Genomic DNA, 17,372 nt, shown 5'->3' on the forward strand with positions numbered 1-17,372 from the left:
ACCCTCCATTACCTCTCATTCCAAAGTTTCTTCAGAAAGCTCGCAGGTTGGGGAGCGCAATAATCCTCATTGCCACATTCTGGCCTTGTCAAGTCTGGTTCCCCTCTCTGTGGTCTCATCTAGTAGTTCCTCCATGGATCTTGGATCCAGTTCCAGATCTTATTTCTCACCCCTCAGGGGTTTTTCGCCCAGACCTGGACAGTCTGAAACTCACAACTTGTCTGCTCCAGTTCCAGTAATGATTAGGACTCCCAGTTTATCCTCTCTGGCTAAAGCCATTATGGTGGTGTCCCATAAATCTTCTACCAGAAAGATATACCATAGTAAATTAAAACGTTTCTCTATTTGGTCCTCTCAATGGAATCTAGACCCCTTTTCAGCTCTAGTTCCAGCCATTCTGGAATTTTTATCTGTTTTTTTTTCAGTAGGGTGCGAGTTCTTTTACTGTTAGAATTCAACTGGCTGTCATTTCTAACTTCCATGTGGGTGAAAACATGCTTCCTTAGCTTTGTCTAGGCTCTGTAAGACCTGTCTTAAAGGAACCTTTATATTATGACCACCAGTGAAAGATCCAACACTGCCCTGGGAACCTCACCTTTGTCCTATAAGCCCTAGTTTCCCCTCCCTTTGAACCAGTGGCGTCAGTAAACTTACAATTACTTTCTTGGAAAACTGCCTTTTTGGTGACCATTACTTCGGCGACGAGGGTATCGGAACTCCAACCTTTATCCATTAAAGTTTCCTATATGGTTTTTCATAAGGACAGGGTTTCCCTGCACATGAATCCTTCCTTCCTTCCTAAAGTGGCTTCTGAGAACAATATTAATCAATCCATCAATCTTCCTGTTTTCTTTCCAAATTTCCAAAACAGAGGTGAATACAAGTTACATTTGTTGGATGTACGTAGGCAGTTGAGGTTTTACTTACACAGAAAGAAACCCTTCCAGAAATCAGACCAACTGTATCCTGTTCGAGACCCTTTTTAGGCAAACCGGTTTCCAAAGTTACCATGGCTAGATGGATTTCCCAATGCAATATCCGGGCATATTCTAACAAAGGCATCTCCCTGCTGGGTCTGATTAAAGCCCTTTCCACTAGATCCATGGCAACTTTGGTGGCTTTCTGGTCTAGAATGTCGCTGGATGACATTTGTTCTGCAGCTACTTGGTCCTCGTCTCATACCTTTATTTCACATTACAAATTGGACATGGTATCCAGGGGTAGAGCATCCTTTAGCTCTGCGGTGCTCCGTAATATCCTTCCATGAGGGCCACCAAGATAAAAGTAGCAGGGGAGTCTGACCTACAGGTTGAAGATCAAATGAAGTAAACTACCTCAGATAAAGAAGTTATGTACTCACCATAATGTTCCATCTGAGTAGCTGTACTTCATTTGTCTTCAACCATCTCTCCCTCCTTCCCCCTGAACTTGCCACGATTGTCCTATTTTGGTATTTGGGAGAGGTGCACACTTGTGGCTTTACTGCTTATGCTTGGTCTAGATTGTCTGAACCTTTAGTGGTAAGGTTTCTTTGGGTCGGGCTTATGTTTCTGATTCAGCAAACTCAATCTGAGGGAAGGAAGGAGATGGAGGGGCATTGTGGGTAGGGGGAGGAGCTTGGAGCTCAGATCAGATCCTGGTGGTGCAGCCGTCTCAGATCCGATCCAAATCTGAATTCCTACAAGTTGAATACAAATTAAGTACAACTACTCAGATGGAACGTTATGGTGAGTACATAACTTCTTTTTTTTCCATTCTGCTTGTGTCTTTATTCACAAAGGTGCCTCTTCCGTGCCTTCATATCCAAGGATGCTGTGTAAAAGCTGAGAACATTATGTAAATAATGAACAGATACATCAGCTGCTGATCTCTTATATATAGGGTCTATATTGAACTATCAATGTCAGGATACATTGAGAGTCAATATATCGCAAACCAGACTGCAGAAATAAATGTGTTCTGTTGAAGCCATGAAATACATTTAAACTTAACTATACTAAGCAAAACAATGTTTTTACAGGGGCAAGCCCCCCTTGAACCCTTCTTACACTCCTGCTGCTTTATTTGTATTACCTGTGACATCTCACTACAGTGAGGAATGTGGCTAAGTCTCCTCACTCACTGTAAAGTCTGGTATACCAATGCAAATGAAAGAACTATGTATAATGCAATCTTCTAAATCCCACCTGTCAATAAAATACACAAGCACACCATGCAACCTTCCAAACAACACGTTGCCAACCACACCACCTATAACTCAACACCACATACGCACTTACCCCATCTAAAACTCAACAACTCACACAGTTCTCAAGTTATAACATATCATGCATTCCCATTCAAATTTAACTGAGATTTCCTAAATCACATCAACCACACACACAAACTTCAGAGAACGTAACTGTTCTAATGAAGCAAATGACAACAGCAGTTGAAGGAACTCTAGATAAAAAAAGCCATTGCACCCCATATTTGCCTGCTTTTAAATATATATGTATATATATATATATATATATATCTGTGTGTGTGTGTGTGTGTGTGTGTGTCTATATACACACACGCACACACACACACACACACACACACGCACACATATATATATATATATATATATATATATATATATATATATAAATAATCTATATATACATATATATCTGTAAGAATCCTCAGACGAACTGATCGGCAGTCAAAGATACCCACTTGGATAAAATATATAAAAAAACAAAAAGACAAAACCAAGGCAATCACCAGGCCAACTGTCATAAAAGTTTTCTTTAATAAAAATGAGAAATAAAAACTTGAAATGGCAGGATAAGAGGTTTGGTTCCCTGTTATAAGACCGAAGACGCATTCTTTCAAATGCATCTTGGTCAAACTGAAAAGCCTGAAACGGCAAAATATTGAAGTGGCTTTTGAGCGAATTCTTTCCCTGGGAAAGAATTTGCTTGGCCACTTCGTTACTTTGCTGTTTTCGGCACTGTAGTGTGGTCTCGGAGTTGGTATATTTAAGTAGGGGTGTGTGGGGGGGCACAGCCCCCCACTTAATGTAATGTGTAAAGTGTTTTTTTTTTTTTTTGTCGGAACAGCGATTTTTTTTTCCTAGGGAAAAAAAATCACTATTCTGACAGTTCAAAATTGTAAGCTTTCGCTTACATAGGGTCGATTAATCACCGTTCGCTTTTATAAGCGTTCGGTGATCTAATATAGACCCGAGCTTTCATGTTAAACCCTTCTTCACACATATATATATATATATATATATATATATATGTATATATATATATATATATATATATATATATATATAAGTAAATAAACGTGTGTCTGTGTGTGTGTGTGTGTGTGTGTGTGTGTGTGTTTGTATGTTTGCATATTCCTGCTAATCTAGCAGTATTGTGAAAGGGTACTACAGCAAGGGCTAAACCATACAATTGGTGGTGTATTAGCAAAGGGCTTGAATTAAATGGAAAGAAGTATAGCATTGTTATTGCTGGTAAACAAATCTCAACGGCAACTTACAGTATAGACTTCATGTCCAGATGGATATGATCTTCAGACATATCAACACATTCACATTCACATTCACAGATATCGCCATATCTTTTGACCATCTACCAACACTGGTCAGAAAACCTTTCTATAGGTCAGTTAATAACTAGAGGTATCTTATCCATGTCAAAAATATGCTATCACCAAACCAGTGATAGAATATAATGCCCTCTATGGTATGTATTTGTTCAAACCCATCATGCTGCTGGAAAACCCCATAGCTTTCTAACTAAAAGACCACTAGACTAAAGACTGTAAGCCGTCAAGACAGACCTGAAGTTGTATTCTGATACTCTTGTCTTTCTCTTATATATTCCTACTTGGTGGTTTATGTGAAGTATTCCTTACTGTTAAAGAAACCAGTGCTCCTTCATCTCCTGTACCTTGCACACAACAAATAACTCCACAATCTCAGTGACTTTATGAATTCTTGTAAATCCCTTTTTTCCTCAGCAGGTATGGTTCTCATTGCTCTGGCCTTATTTATTGACTGATATTATTTATTTAATTAGTTAATTATTTTGAATTTGTTGACTAAGGTAGAGTCCTGATTACTACACACCAATTGTAATCTCAGCCCAGAGAATACAGAGAAATAGAAGACAGATTAGGACATTGGAACAGGTAGAAATCTTCTTGAGAATTCTTGCAGGTTAAGGCCTTTTTATAGTCATTTTCACTTCCTCATCCAGCAAACCTCATTTGGATTCTCAAAAGTGCTGTGTGTGTGTGTGTGTGTGTGTATGTGTGTGTGTGTGTGTGTGTGTGTGTGTGTGTGTGTGTGTGTGTGTGTGTGTGTGCACGTAATCCTCTGCTCACTCTTACTCAGATACTATCCAGAAGATAAAAAATCACTTTGAAAAATGTTTAATCGATCTGTAGAACACACCACCACAAATATAAAAATCTATCCTCCACAATTTCACTTATTTAAATAAAAGATCAATTGGCAAGTATGTAGCACATCACAGTTGGAGAGACGTGACTATAGCCATTAATCAAATCTTGTGGTGTGACTAACTGGTCAGATTATGAATCAGGACTGGCTGTATACAAATTGGGAGTGTGGGACAGTTAGGCACTTTAATATTAAAATTGCAGTGTCCCACCCAAATTGTGACACTTGAAAGCTATGGCAGAGAGAGAGTAAAGGGCAATGTTTGGATTTGGGGAAGGTTTGGTTTCTTCTTGCATGTAGTTGCATGTTTAATCATGAAAGTCCAAAAAGAAGAGGAAGGTATGGACCTAGGGTATGTGAATTCCAAAAATGTTTACTCAGGAAGCAGTCTTTCTTTTTATTTTATTAAAGCATGTATGCATTTTTAATTGTTCACATTATTATACACCAACAGTGAGAAAAAAACTGAGATGATACTGAATTTCTGGGTGTTTCCATCTGTGTTCTTCACAAACAGTACCTGACAGTAGTCTCCACTGAGCTTTGCTGAAGAAAGTCACTAGTGCATATGCCTAGGGCTGAGAATACTCACAAATACAGTGCTATCTAGATTACATTATGCTATCATTTGTTCTTATGCAGCTGTTCTTTTTTCATGTTTATGGTTCTGTGCATGACTTGTATGAAAAAATATTTGATTACACTGTTAAGAGATATGCATGTTGTATTCTTGTAATCATTTCAGATGTATGCACCCTTTTCATACTTAAACTTTTTGGAGTTTACCAGGTCTTCACTATACATTAAAACATGTTTTTCAAGAAGAACCTGCAAAACCATTAGTATTTCTGTTAAACATTTCTTTCAGCAGGATATGTGTGGTATCATTATTGTATTTTTTTTAATTCAGGGCTGCAGCTGAAGGTCTTTCTTTAACTTTAATGGAGCGTCTGATTCAAAAGTATGGCGAGAGAGTGGTGAAGATGCTTACTGTTCAGTACAGAATGCACCTATCTATAATGAACTGGGCCTCAAAACAAATGTATGAGGGGCGTTTGTCAGCAGATCCATCTGTTGCAGATCACTTGCTGAGGTAAGTAATCATGGAGTCAATCTTTCTGCATGTATAATATCACAGCATTATGCTTCAGTAGATCAATGTCATGGTAGCCATTACATATGGGAAATACTCAAGGTGAGGATATCATACATCGTCAGTATACATTACTTAAGACTCCATCCCCACAGACCACAGGTTCATCCTTACATGAGAGAATGTGTTGTTATAAGAAGGGAGTACAGATGTGCCAAAACTTGGAACTGTTCTTGCCTTTTTCTTACACATATGCAGACTCTCCTTAGCTTTGTGTCTGGTGTAGCCTTTGAGTCAGTTTCAGCACATTGTCTTCAGGCAGATAAGTAACCCATTGGAGACCCTTCCATTACTTAAGAGATTTTCTCGGAATTTTTGCTTATGTCTGTCTGAAAGGGACAGTGCAGTTGCAGTTTTTTTATAAGTTGAATTATACAGTACCTGCTAATTGATTCAACATGATTTTATGCTCTTACATAGAATTTCAAGCTGCTTTAGAGCAGTAATATTTGCAGATTTCAGGTGAAAGTTGAGTGTTTTTTGTGCAATTGTGTTAATCATTAAGATAATAATAAACTGAGTTATGTTTGAATTATGTGCAGTTATTGATGTAACAGAAAATGGCTACATTTGTCTGTGTGACATCCCATGCATTTGACCATAGATTCCTATGAAATTACAGTCACTGAATAAGTGAGAAGCACTGATTTATCTCCCTTGCTCTTCCTAGACATGACATTAATAAAAACTCTGCATTATTTGCAATACAACTATCTCATTGTCCACAGTTTATTTTAAGAATAGCAGTCTCTCTTCAGTATTGAAAATGCCCTTGAAAAAATGTCATAAGTGTGATGGTCAGGAGTAACGAACCCTTATCATTCAGCATTCCCGCTGCTGCTGTAGGTTTTAGGCTATATGGACTGTGTCTTGCCCAAGACTGAACAACTGGCTGGCTTTGAAAAGCTCATATTCCCTCCCACACCTTCATTCTGACTGCTGTTTGGGCTAGCATTTGCAGGGAAAATCAGTAGTCAGAGTGAAGACTCTTCAGTACTTCCTTGCCACCTCATCATAAAACAGTTCAGAGGCTTCACACGAGCAGCCCCCCTGGCCTTTAGCTTCAATTCTGGCAGATAAGTTCTCAGTGGGGAACCCTTTCACACAGAATATAGGCCCTTACAAATGCTATTTATTGTACCAGAACTTTTTGGTAGTATTACCCCTTTAGAAACCTTTGTAATATTGGAAGTTTCCTGTTACAGACATTATTTTTAGCATCAGCTATTCTGGAGCTATTTTAGTGATACAATGTATTGCTTTTGTAAACTGAATGAATTTTATGTAAATGTTTAGTGTCGAAGTGTTTCATTCGGGCAGGAATTTCTACAGGGTATGTTAGTGCTTGCACACACTGTCTGACATCTTATCTGCCTTGTTTTTCTATCAGACTGAATTTATGAGACTGGGATTTTGACAGAAATTTAGTGTGTTTTTTATGCATTACTGTGTTTAGGGGACTGTATATACAATTGCAAGCATGAGTCTGCTGTTTGTGAACAGTATTTGACAACTCACCTTACAATCGGCTCGTTCTAGGAAACTCTATAGCAAATGAGGCATGCTCCTTGGTCACAGCAAGGATACTTACCCCATTTTTGCTGTTCCACCTCTCACTGTACCTAGAAAGAAAAAAAAAAAAAAACAACTTATCAAAGAGCCCTTGCCAACTCCATAGGCTCTGTCAGTGCCTCAACCGATAGTGGGTGTCTCTGCAGTGGCCATTAGTCATTCCTTAGGTGTAGTTTTTTCAGACAATATGAAGTGGGGCCAACCACATCCTCTTCTCATGTTCCACTGTCCAAACCAGGCATGGGAGATCCAGCTCTGCTGGGTCAGGGAGACGCACTGTGGGACGCTGTTCGAAGTAGCTGGAGAAAGAAACCTCTTGATGGGGCAGAAGTGCCATCTCCAAGTCAGTCATCAGTTATTACTGTAAAGAAAAAAAAGGTTAAACATTTTTCATCTGAAGATATGGTGCGTGTTAGACAAGATAATTTTCTTACCTTAGCTAAGATTGGAGGGTACTAAGAGCCTGTTTTCAGCAGGTGAAGATGTGGATATGGCTGTCAGTGCAGGTCCCTGGGAGTCTTTACCTGAAAAAGAAGTCAGCAGAAACATTTCTAAAGAAGACTTGTTAGAGGATTCTGACATAGAAAGGGATAGGGCTTCTTTTCCCATACATTCCCAATCACATTTCTCTGATTCACAGAGGAATCAGTCCTCACACCCTCCTTTAGAGGAATTTTTCTTTTCTCACACTTTAGCCAGGATGAATAAGGTAATTTATGAGAACAAATGGATGATCCCCCTGAATTGAGGAGAAGTATATATGCTTGATTCCACTCCCATTCTCCATTAGTGCCAGCCTTGAAGGATGTATTTAATGCTGTCTGTAATAACACTCATTCTCAACCTTCAAGTTCCCAAGAAAGAAGATAGTTTGAGAAACTTTATAAAGCCTAACAAGCATTTGTTTTCCCACCTTAGATCTGACCCTGTAGCCATATCTACATCTTCACCTGCTGAAAACAGGCTCTTAGTACCCTCCAATCCTTCTCCTTTGGACAAGGAAGTAAAGGTGTTGGATAGATTTGATAGGAGAATATTTTCTTCTTCCACTTTGACATGTACAGTTCTTAACGATCAGGCTTGTGTAGAAGATCATGCTTTTTTGTACAGGCAGTTTGAGAGACTTGTTTGCCAGATTTCCCACTGAAGGTAGTGCCTATCTGAATTCCACTGTTGCTGATATTTCTCAAGTATCAAAACATACCTTAATGAGTGTGTACAGTTATGCAGATAAGGTGCATAGGTTCACTGCTACTGCTACAGTATTGATTAGATACGCCTTGATACATAATCAGAAGTTTTCTGATGAAGTAAAGTCTGAAGATTTTAAATTCAGCTTTATATAAGTAGATTTTATTGGTCCATCTGCTACTTGGGCCATCACACAATATGTTGAGAGATGGAGATAGGGAGTTTCAGATTTTTTTCAGGCCCCATTCCAAATTTCCAAAATCCTGTTTCCCATCTAAGAAACAAAACAAAAACCCTGCCTTCTCATGCAAAATGGAACAACAAAAAGTAGTGATAAGAGAACAACAAGAAACAAGGATATTTTCCATACAGGGACAGTCTATTCCTTCAGAATGACTATGCCAGAATTATTTCCCACCCCAACCCCTTCTACCCTATCTCTCAAAATGTGTCCAAGAAACTGGCTCTGCACATTACCCTTTGGCAAAAGATTGTTTCACATTCTTACTTGTTAAAAGTGGCTAAGGATGCACTGAATACAAATATCTCCTTTTAAGGGACTTCCTCTTTACTGTCCAAACCAAACAGAAGTTTTTCCTCAAGTTCTTCGGCATTTACTCACCCTAAGAGTTATAGAACCGGTGCCATTAAATCAAAGGGACAAAAGCTTCTATTCCAGAATGTTTCTGGTACCAAAGAAAGAGTCTTCTTGGAGACCAGCTCTAAACATTTTCCTTTCTAAATCTTATGTGAAAGTTCCAAAATTCAAGAAGTTAAACCTTCAGAATCTGTTGCCTCTTATTTTCCGGGTAAGCTGTATGGCAATGTTAGATCTAAAAGATGCATACCATCACATTCTTATAGCCAAAAGCTGCAAGAATTTTCTCAGGTTTTCTGTATCTGAATCACAGTATCAATTCTTCTTTACCCTTTCAGTTATCTACAGCTCCAAGGGTTTTTACATAGTGGGTAGCTCTAGTCATATCACACTAGACTGAATAGCATTCACATATTTTCTTATATAGATAACGTGCTCATCTTTGCTGAGTAATTTTCCAGTCGTCAAGGGTCATTACAATGTGTTTCTTCTCTTCTGACCAATCTGGGATTCTAGATAAATCTTCAGAAGTCTACCTTGACCTTGTCACTAAGGATTGTCTTGCTAGGATGTTTTTTGACTGCTTGCAGCTAAAGGCCTTTTTGACACAAGAGAATGTGGATTTTTATCTGGAAACTTTCTTCAGCTCCTCACATCAGTATCAGACTTCAGCAGAGTATCTCAGGACTCCAGGGTTCATAGCCTCTATGATTTTCATGATGCCCCTTCCGTGAGAGTTGTATTTGAGAAAGATTCAATGGTTTCTATAACACACATGGACCCAACATTTGCATCATCTGGAATTTCAGATTCCAGTCTTGGGCTTTGTTATAAAAACAGAACTGCACTGGTAGGGACTATAGATATGGGTCCCACTTTTCTCCTCTACGTCCAAGGCAGTCTGTAACTAAAGATGCCCTACATTTTGCTTGGGGAGCAGTTTCAGTGAGGATAAAGAAACAAGGCCTGTGAAACTCCTCAGGCAGACCAGAATACATCACTGTCAAAGAGATGTGGGTTGTAATTCATGCCTTAGAAACTCTTCATCTGCTATGGTTTCTGGAACCTCTTGTGGTGATTACAGAAAACACCATAGTGATGTGGTACATAAACAGGCAAGAGGGTACCAGGTCATACGCTCTGTACATTCTGGCCATGAATGCTTGGGAGGCAGCTTTTCAGCAGTCATTAACCCTCCAAACATCTTACATTCTGTCAGATCAAAACACACTGACACACAAGGTGAGCAGGACCAGGACAGACCCTCACAAATAGAAATTGAAGAGGGGGTCTTTCAGGAGTTGATCCAGTTGTGAGGAACAACTCATGTAGATCTGTTTGCCTCCTGTCAAAACAGACAACTGAACAAATTCTGCTTCAGAGCTCCTCGCTAGCAAATTGTTGCATTTTCATTCGCATGGACAGAAATGTTCCTTTATGCATTACTGCCATTCCCACTGATGCTAAGGACAATTCTGAAGATTCAAGTAGACTCCACAAAAATGATTGTGGTGACTCTCTTTTGGCCCAGACAACATAGGTTCTCCCTTCTTATGTAAGTAGACAAGGGGAAACTACCACAAGCTCCTTCATAAACTGAACATAATCACACAGGGCAGGGGGAGTTTGATGCACCTTTTTTGATGCACAAAACTTATTGTGGTGACTCCCTTTTGGACCAGACAACATGGGTTCTCCCTTCTTATGTAAGTGGCCAAGGGGAAACTACCACAAGCTTCTTCATAAACTGAACATAATCACACAGGACAGAGGGAGTTTGATCAACTGCCTGGATAATTCAATTTTAATTCCTTTTGTGCAAATCTTTCCAGAGGGCATCCAATGAGTGCTAAAGGAAGCAAGCAGACCTGCCACAAGAAAATCTTATCTTGGCAAGTGGAAAAGATTTTCTAGTAGGTGCCTAGCCAATAGCCAGGACCCTGTCAGGGATTATGTACCACTGGTGCTGAAATATTTTTGTGAGTTGCTATCCTCTGGCCTCTCTTACTCTTCTTTGAAGATACATCTTGTGGTCATTTCAGCATGTCTGTCCATTGATCCTCCATTTTCTGTTTTGTTTTAATAGTTTCTCAAGGGGCTTTTACACCTGAGGCATTCCGATAAACATGTTGCTCCTTCCTGGGATCTTAACTTTGTGCTGGAAAAGTTAACCATGTCTCCAGTTGAAATTGCTCATTAAAAAGATTTAAGGTTCATTACATGAAAAACTGTCTTCTTATCGCTCTGACTTCTACAAGAACAGTATTTGAGTTGTGAGCTTTCATGGTGGGTAGGTCTTCCATAGTGAATGGATCTCATTAAGAGCAAATCTCTCATTCATGCCAAAGGTTGTTTCAAAGTTTACTTTGAATTGGGCCATCAGTCTCTCAGTGTTATACCCAGAAACTCAGAACCAGGGAGAAAGGATTCTTCATACCATGGATGTGCATCAGCAGTTTAGGTACCTTCTTGACTGAACCAAATCCTTTAGAAAAGCTGATCATCTATTATTTCTAATTTTGGGACAAAGAAATTGCAACCTGTGTCAAAAATTACTATATCCAGATGGTTGTCCGCATTTATTGCTTTTTGTTTTTCCCATCATGATAAACCAGTTCTAGGTAGTGTAAAGGCTTTTTCTACTGGAGCTTTATCTTCTTCAACAGGACATTGTAAAGGAATGGACTCTAGAGGTTTTAGAGGTGGCTACACAGTTCACTGTACATACCTTTACATGATATAAAATACTGGATTATTTTTCTAAATTTGAAACATGCTTTGCTAGGGCCATTTTCCAGGGGCACTTAGATCCATATCCTTCTTCCTAAAAGGTTGGTTAAGCATTGGTAATCAGCCTATATAGCCTAAAGGCTACTGCAGTAGAGGGAATGATGAACATGGTACAGTGTCTAAGTTGCACTTATCCATAACAGTATATGTTCACATTACTCACTGCTGCAGTAGTTGCACCCACCCTCCACCCCCTGTTTTTGTATATAGTTACTTGTTAGGATATAAAATTGTTTTTTTACATGGTTTTACATGGTTATGGATGAGTATGCTTTTTCCTAACTTTAGGGCAAATAAATCCTAAAGAGTCTTCACTCTGACTGCTGATTTTCTCTCCACAAGCTCCCCAATCTGTACCCAGAGTGACGTTTTTGTGAGGGACCCATTGCATTTGGAAGCTGGCTGGTTGTTGTGTCTTGGTGAAGACACAACCCATGTAACTTAAAGGTTACTGCAGAAGTGAGGAATATGAGCACCTACTGTTATGGGTATAGGTGCAACTTACACATTTGTGCTTGTTATTTTTTCTCTCAGTTTTACCAATATTTTATGTAGTTTTTAACTGTTCCTGTGCCTCTCTCACATGCATATCCTTTCCGTAGTGCAATTACTAAAAAGGAGGCTTTCTAGTTAAACCTTATGGAATGAATTAAAATTAAGTTTTAAGTCTATTTCTGAATATTTTGTATGCTTCACATAATAAGCTGAGATTATCTTTAAAAAACTCAGTGTAGAATGGTTTCATAAAATAACGGTAACAATGTACTTGGCAAATGTTAGAAGTATGAGCTTATTTTACTTTATTTACTGACTGACATATAAAAATTCACAGGGATTTGCCTGAGGTCTCATCAACGGAAGACACTGAAATTCCTTTGTTGCTGATTGACACATCAGAATGTGGTCTTTTTGAACTTGATGTGGAAGATGAGCAGTCCAAGGGAAATGAAGGTATTAATTATGACGGGTGAATTTGTTTACAGTGGTTGCAGTACATTTTTAAACTTCATATCTTTGTGAATCCTGTAGTAGTCACTAAAAATCTAACCTGTTGCTTGAGAGAATTCTAGTTCAGAATTAATGATGCTCTATTTGATAATGTGATTTAAAGAACTATCAAAGCCCTACTTTTACCAGTATAACAGTAGTATCTTTCCTTGTAAAAATATTCAGATAAAATTGTCAAATATGCAAGAAGAAATGTAGTAATGCCAACTGACAGTTAATTTGGGAGTTTTAATTAAGATACCATTATCTACACAAAATCGTAATACATTTCACAGTGCACAGCATTATGAAATATTTGCATAGTTCCCTTATTAAGTATTCTTTCATCTCAAATGACGGATGTTGCATAGTATTAAAAGCTGTGATTCGTAGTGGTCGTTCTCACTGAATAAGGCTATGGCATAAAGAGAATTACATGGAAAAATTTTCTGATTTGGAAAGTGATGCTGACCTGCTGTGTATTGTGCACCAAGCAGCAATGTGGTGTTATGCACTTTCACAGAATAGCAGTACACCGTTGATAAGAGCTAATGCATTTCAGACATCTATTCTGTGTCTATTACAGTCTCTGGTACACTATTTTACATAGCATGTACAGGGGTGCATTAGCAGAAAAGAAGTTTGTTCTGCATCTGTAGAAGCATAATGATCTCTGATTCCCCAGTCATCACCCTATGATTGGTGTTCATGTAGTGGGCATAGGTTTAACTCATTGTAAAGCCATTGCTTTTTCATTGCAACATTGTTACTGCTCAGACGTTTTCCCACTGTAGTGCGATCTCAGAGTTTATATATATATATATATATATATATATATATATATATATATATATATATAAGTTTTGGGGGTGTTGGTGGCATACCCCACTCTGCAAAAAAACACTGTGGCGTGTATATTAGTCTGTTTAGTGGTTATTTTTAATTGTTTTGTAAGATTTGTGTTTAGGTTGGCACATGCATAGTAGTGTTTCAGTGTTCTGAACGTTCAGCATTGTTAAGTTTCATTGATTAGATTCTTTGGTATTTTGGTCTCGGTGCTCTGCAGTTCACTGATTTGGTATACAATGATTTGAAGGGATCCATGTATATATATATATATATATATATATATATATATATATATATATATATATATATATATATAAATATAATCTCTTAAATGAACTGAAGTTCAGAATTCCATAACTATATGCAGTTTAATTGTAAAACCAAAACTTAAAGGCAGTAGAGCAGAATTTTTTTAACAACATGGTTAACTGAAGTTTTGGGGATTGCTTTTGTACCAATCAGACAAATTTTCTGAAATTATAGGTTCATAGATTAGTATTATGCTAACTGCTTAGCCAATCACCCAATGTGAGAATCAAACTCTGCACCTTGTGTCTGTAAGGTAAACACCTTAACCATTATGTCAAATTCCCCATTATTAAACTGAAAGCCCTGTGGACTAATTGTATATTTTAGAGTAGCTTTTGTGACAAACTCCAAGAATCCATATAAAATGAGAAATCACTCAGGTAAAAAGCCCAGTAATCCTCTCCTCTCCTCTCCTCTCCTCTCCTCTTCTCTTCTCTTCTCCTCTCCTCTCCTCTCCTCTCCACCCAAATATAGGAATTATGTGACTACAGGATTGCTGTTTGAATGAAACTGTTGTGCGCTGCTTGGGGGAGTTTCTCCTTTTCCACGGTATTGTGCGACACCTGTCTATACACGCATATGCAGACTGAAGCCAGTTTTGCTAACACTGTTGTTACAAGTGTATTAATAAATGTGGAGTGTAAAGAACATGTTAACAAATTTAGAAAATATTACTGTTCTAAAATAAAATTGCATGAAAAGTGAACTAATCTTTATAAAATAAAAAAATAAGATGCTTCAAAGAGAATAGTAAAAGAAGAAACATTGTATTTGCCTTGTCAATAAAAAATGTATAAAATAATTACATTGTCACCATAAAAATGTTTTACAGTTTAGAAGAGAACTGGTCCTTGCTTTTCAAGTGTGTGTGGCTTGGTAAGAATATGGACAGCCTTTCCTATTTTCAGTAGGGTACCTCTCCAAGGTCTCATCCTTCATGCCTATGTTGTCTTATCAGTTGTCCTTCATGAGGCTGCTCAGTTTTCTTTTTCTCCCAATCAGGAAAAAAGGGTGAGAGTTTTACATGCATCAGGAAGACTAAGACTTTAGGAAATTGTCCAATTTTTTGTGTTTTTCAAACAGCCCCTGTCTAAATGGTTGGTCACTTGTATAATGTTCTGCTTTGACAGTGGGAATATGATGCTAGGCAAGCTGACAGCCCACTCCACCAGGACAGCTTTTATGTAGAATATTTGATGTTATGTAGTCCAATCTCACCTACATTCTTACGGGTTCGGAGCCGAATATCGGCTCCGACTCGGCCAATTTTTTTACTAGCTTGAAGTCTCTCATTGGCTGGGCCAAGCAGGTATCTCATGCTGCACTGCTGCATAACCCCGATATCGTTTGTCACTCGTGTAGCTAGGACATGGTCTCACTTGGCTGTGGCTAAGTACCTTTACTTTTCAATTTCTCTCGAGAAATTTGCTTTTTTCAACCCAAAAGCTATTTTAATAGCTATTTTGCATATTGTGGATTTGTTCTTGTGTGTTACTTGTCTGTAGTTGGTATCCCTATTTTCCGGCCGGCTAGGCCCGTTTGAGTTAGAGGACCTAGTCCTCCTTTTCTGTGTGTTGTAGTTACTTGAAGTTGTTTGTTGCTTAACTAGCCAGTTCTTGGTCTGATGTCCTTCAAGGATGCATCTGCAGTCATCACATATGGGTTGTCCTGCCTCAGGCAGCCCTTCGGTCGGCTGGATTCCAAAGTCTGGGTCCGGCGTCGGCTGATGTCGCACTTTCCCCGACGTCAGAGTGCCTGGGGTATAAAAGCATCAGCCGACGCCATCTTCCCCAGTCTTTCTTGCCGCGTGGTGCCCGAAGCAGAAGCAGTTCGCAAGTGCCGGTCGGCCAGCTCCTGTAATTCAGCTACCGAAGACTTCAAAAAGCTAAGTACCCCGTTGGGGACTCTTTCTTGCCTCAGCCGATGTCAGATAAAGTTAATAATTGTTTAACTTGTGGGAAACAAATGCCTCATAAGGATTTCCACTCTTACTGCCTACCCTGTCTAGGCCCAGACCACGACGTCAAGGCTTGTTCAGCCTGTGCTTCCTTCAACCGACGCACTCTTAGACGTCGGGCGGAGTTTGCAGAGGAATTTTTTGGGGCTAGTTTTTCATACAATATGCCGTCGGAGACTCCGACTTCTCATTTAACAAAGAAACGGAAGGACAAGGACCGACACACGCGGGCCGCGGTTTCGGCTGAAACCACGGCCAGGCCTACCGCGAGTGTCTCGGTTATGGCTGAATCCGAGTCCTTGGTTCTTCCGACCCCCGAAACTGCTCAACCGATAACCTCGGCCCCGGAGGCCCCTGCTGAGTCGGTTATTGAATTTCCTTCAGAAACTGGTGTCTTGGAAACTTCCGACACCATTCCTCTAGACAAAACTACACCAGCACGTGGTGCAGCTAGGCCTCCTGCATCCATGTCCATAAGGCTTTCACCAGGGCTAAAGCTGCTAAACATACAAAATCTATGCCTCCCAGGGTTATTCCTCAGGGACCCTCTACCAGTTCACAGATTCTAACTTTAGCAGAGGACCTTATCTCCTTAATTAGGGGCTCTCAATCCCATCCAGACAGGGGCTCTCTACCCCCTCTAGACAAAAGGCCCAGGGTTGAGCCCTCTGATCCCCACTCCTCAGAGGAGGCCTCTGATGGCTCTGCTCTCTCGGACTACCAGGAGGAGGCTTTTTCGGCCTACGAGGATTCTGATGCAGAGGAATCAATCCCCTCGGCCTCCCCTCCTGAAGAACTATCCTTCGGGGAGACCCTTCACACTATGAGAGAGCATTTCAAATGGCAGGGCCAGGAATTCTCTGATTCCAGGAAAAGATTAAGAACTTTTCTGCATTTACCTCAGCATAGACCTTTGGCTATTCCGCCTGTTTTGACTGTCATTGATGATGTGTACTCTGAGTCCAGCATAACCCCTGACACTCTTCCTCCGGCCCCTGCCAAACCTGATAGGTACTACAGGATCCTGGACTCACATCTTTTTCTTTACAAGGCCCACTCTGCTGATCCAGAAACTATTTCCCAGGGCCCTAAAGGGGTTGCAGCCGCCACTACTAAAAATTCACTCCCCTCTGAAAGGAAGTCCAGGGCTTTAGAGAGATGGGGTAAAAAAGTGTATACTTCTGCTACTCTTTCTATGAGGGCATTAAATTGTCAATTTCATATGATACAGTACCAAGAGTATTTGTTAGATGAATTGCATAAGAAACTGTCTTCACCTGAACCCCTAGATCGCAAATCACTTCAGGATCTGGTACATAACTCCCAGCAGGTTAGCAACCATTTCTTACAGTGTGGTTATGATGCATTGGAAGCTTCATGTAGGTCAGCCATGATAGGTGCAGTCATACGTAGGCATGCTTGGCTGAAGGAACAATCTCTGCCAGACCATGTTAAAGCTAAGCTTCTGGATGCTCCACTGGAAAAGCAAAAGTTATTTGGCTCCACTGCTCAGGAG

The 17,372-nt window shown here is 39.6% G+C and overlaps 1 protein-coding gene across 1 annotated transcript in view; it reads left to right on the top strand.

The window, feature by feature from the left end:
• IGHMBP2 (immunoglobulin mu DNA binding protein 2) overlaps positions 1 to 17,372 on the top strand; it is a 751,785-nt gene that overhangs the window by 412,261 nt on the left and 322,152 nt on the right. The window contains exons 10-11 of the mRNA XM_044067302.1: positions 5,361 to 5,543; positions 12,587 to 12,705. Of these exons, the coding sequence (XP_043923237.1) occupies positions 5,361 to 5,543; positions 12,587 to 12,705 (302 nt within the window). The remainder of the gene's footprint in view (positions 1 to 5,360; positions 5,544 to 12,586; positions 12,706 to 17,372) is intronic.

This window comes from Protopterus annectens, chromosome 3.part1, assembly GCF_019279795.1.
Source record: "Protopterus annectens isolate FY-2018-M chromosome 3.part1, PAN1.0, whole genome shotgun sequence".
Lineage (NCBI taxonomy): Eukaryota > Metazoa > Chordata > Ceratodontiformes > Protopteridae > Protopterus > Protopterus annectens.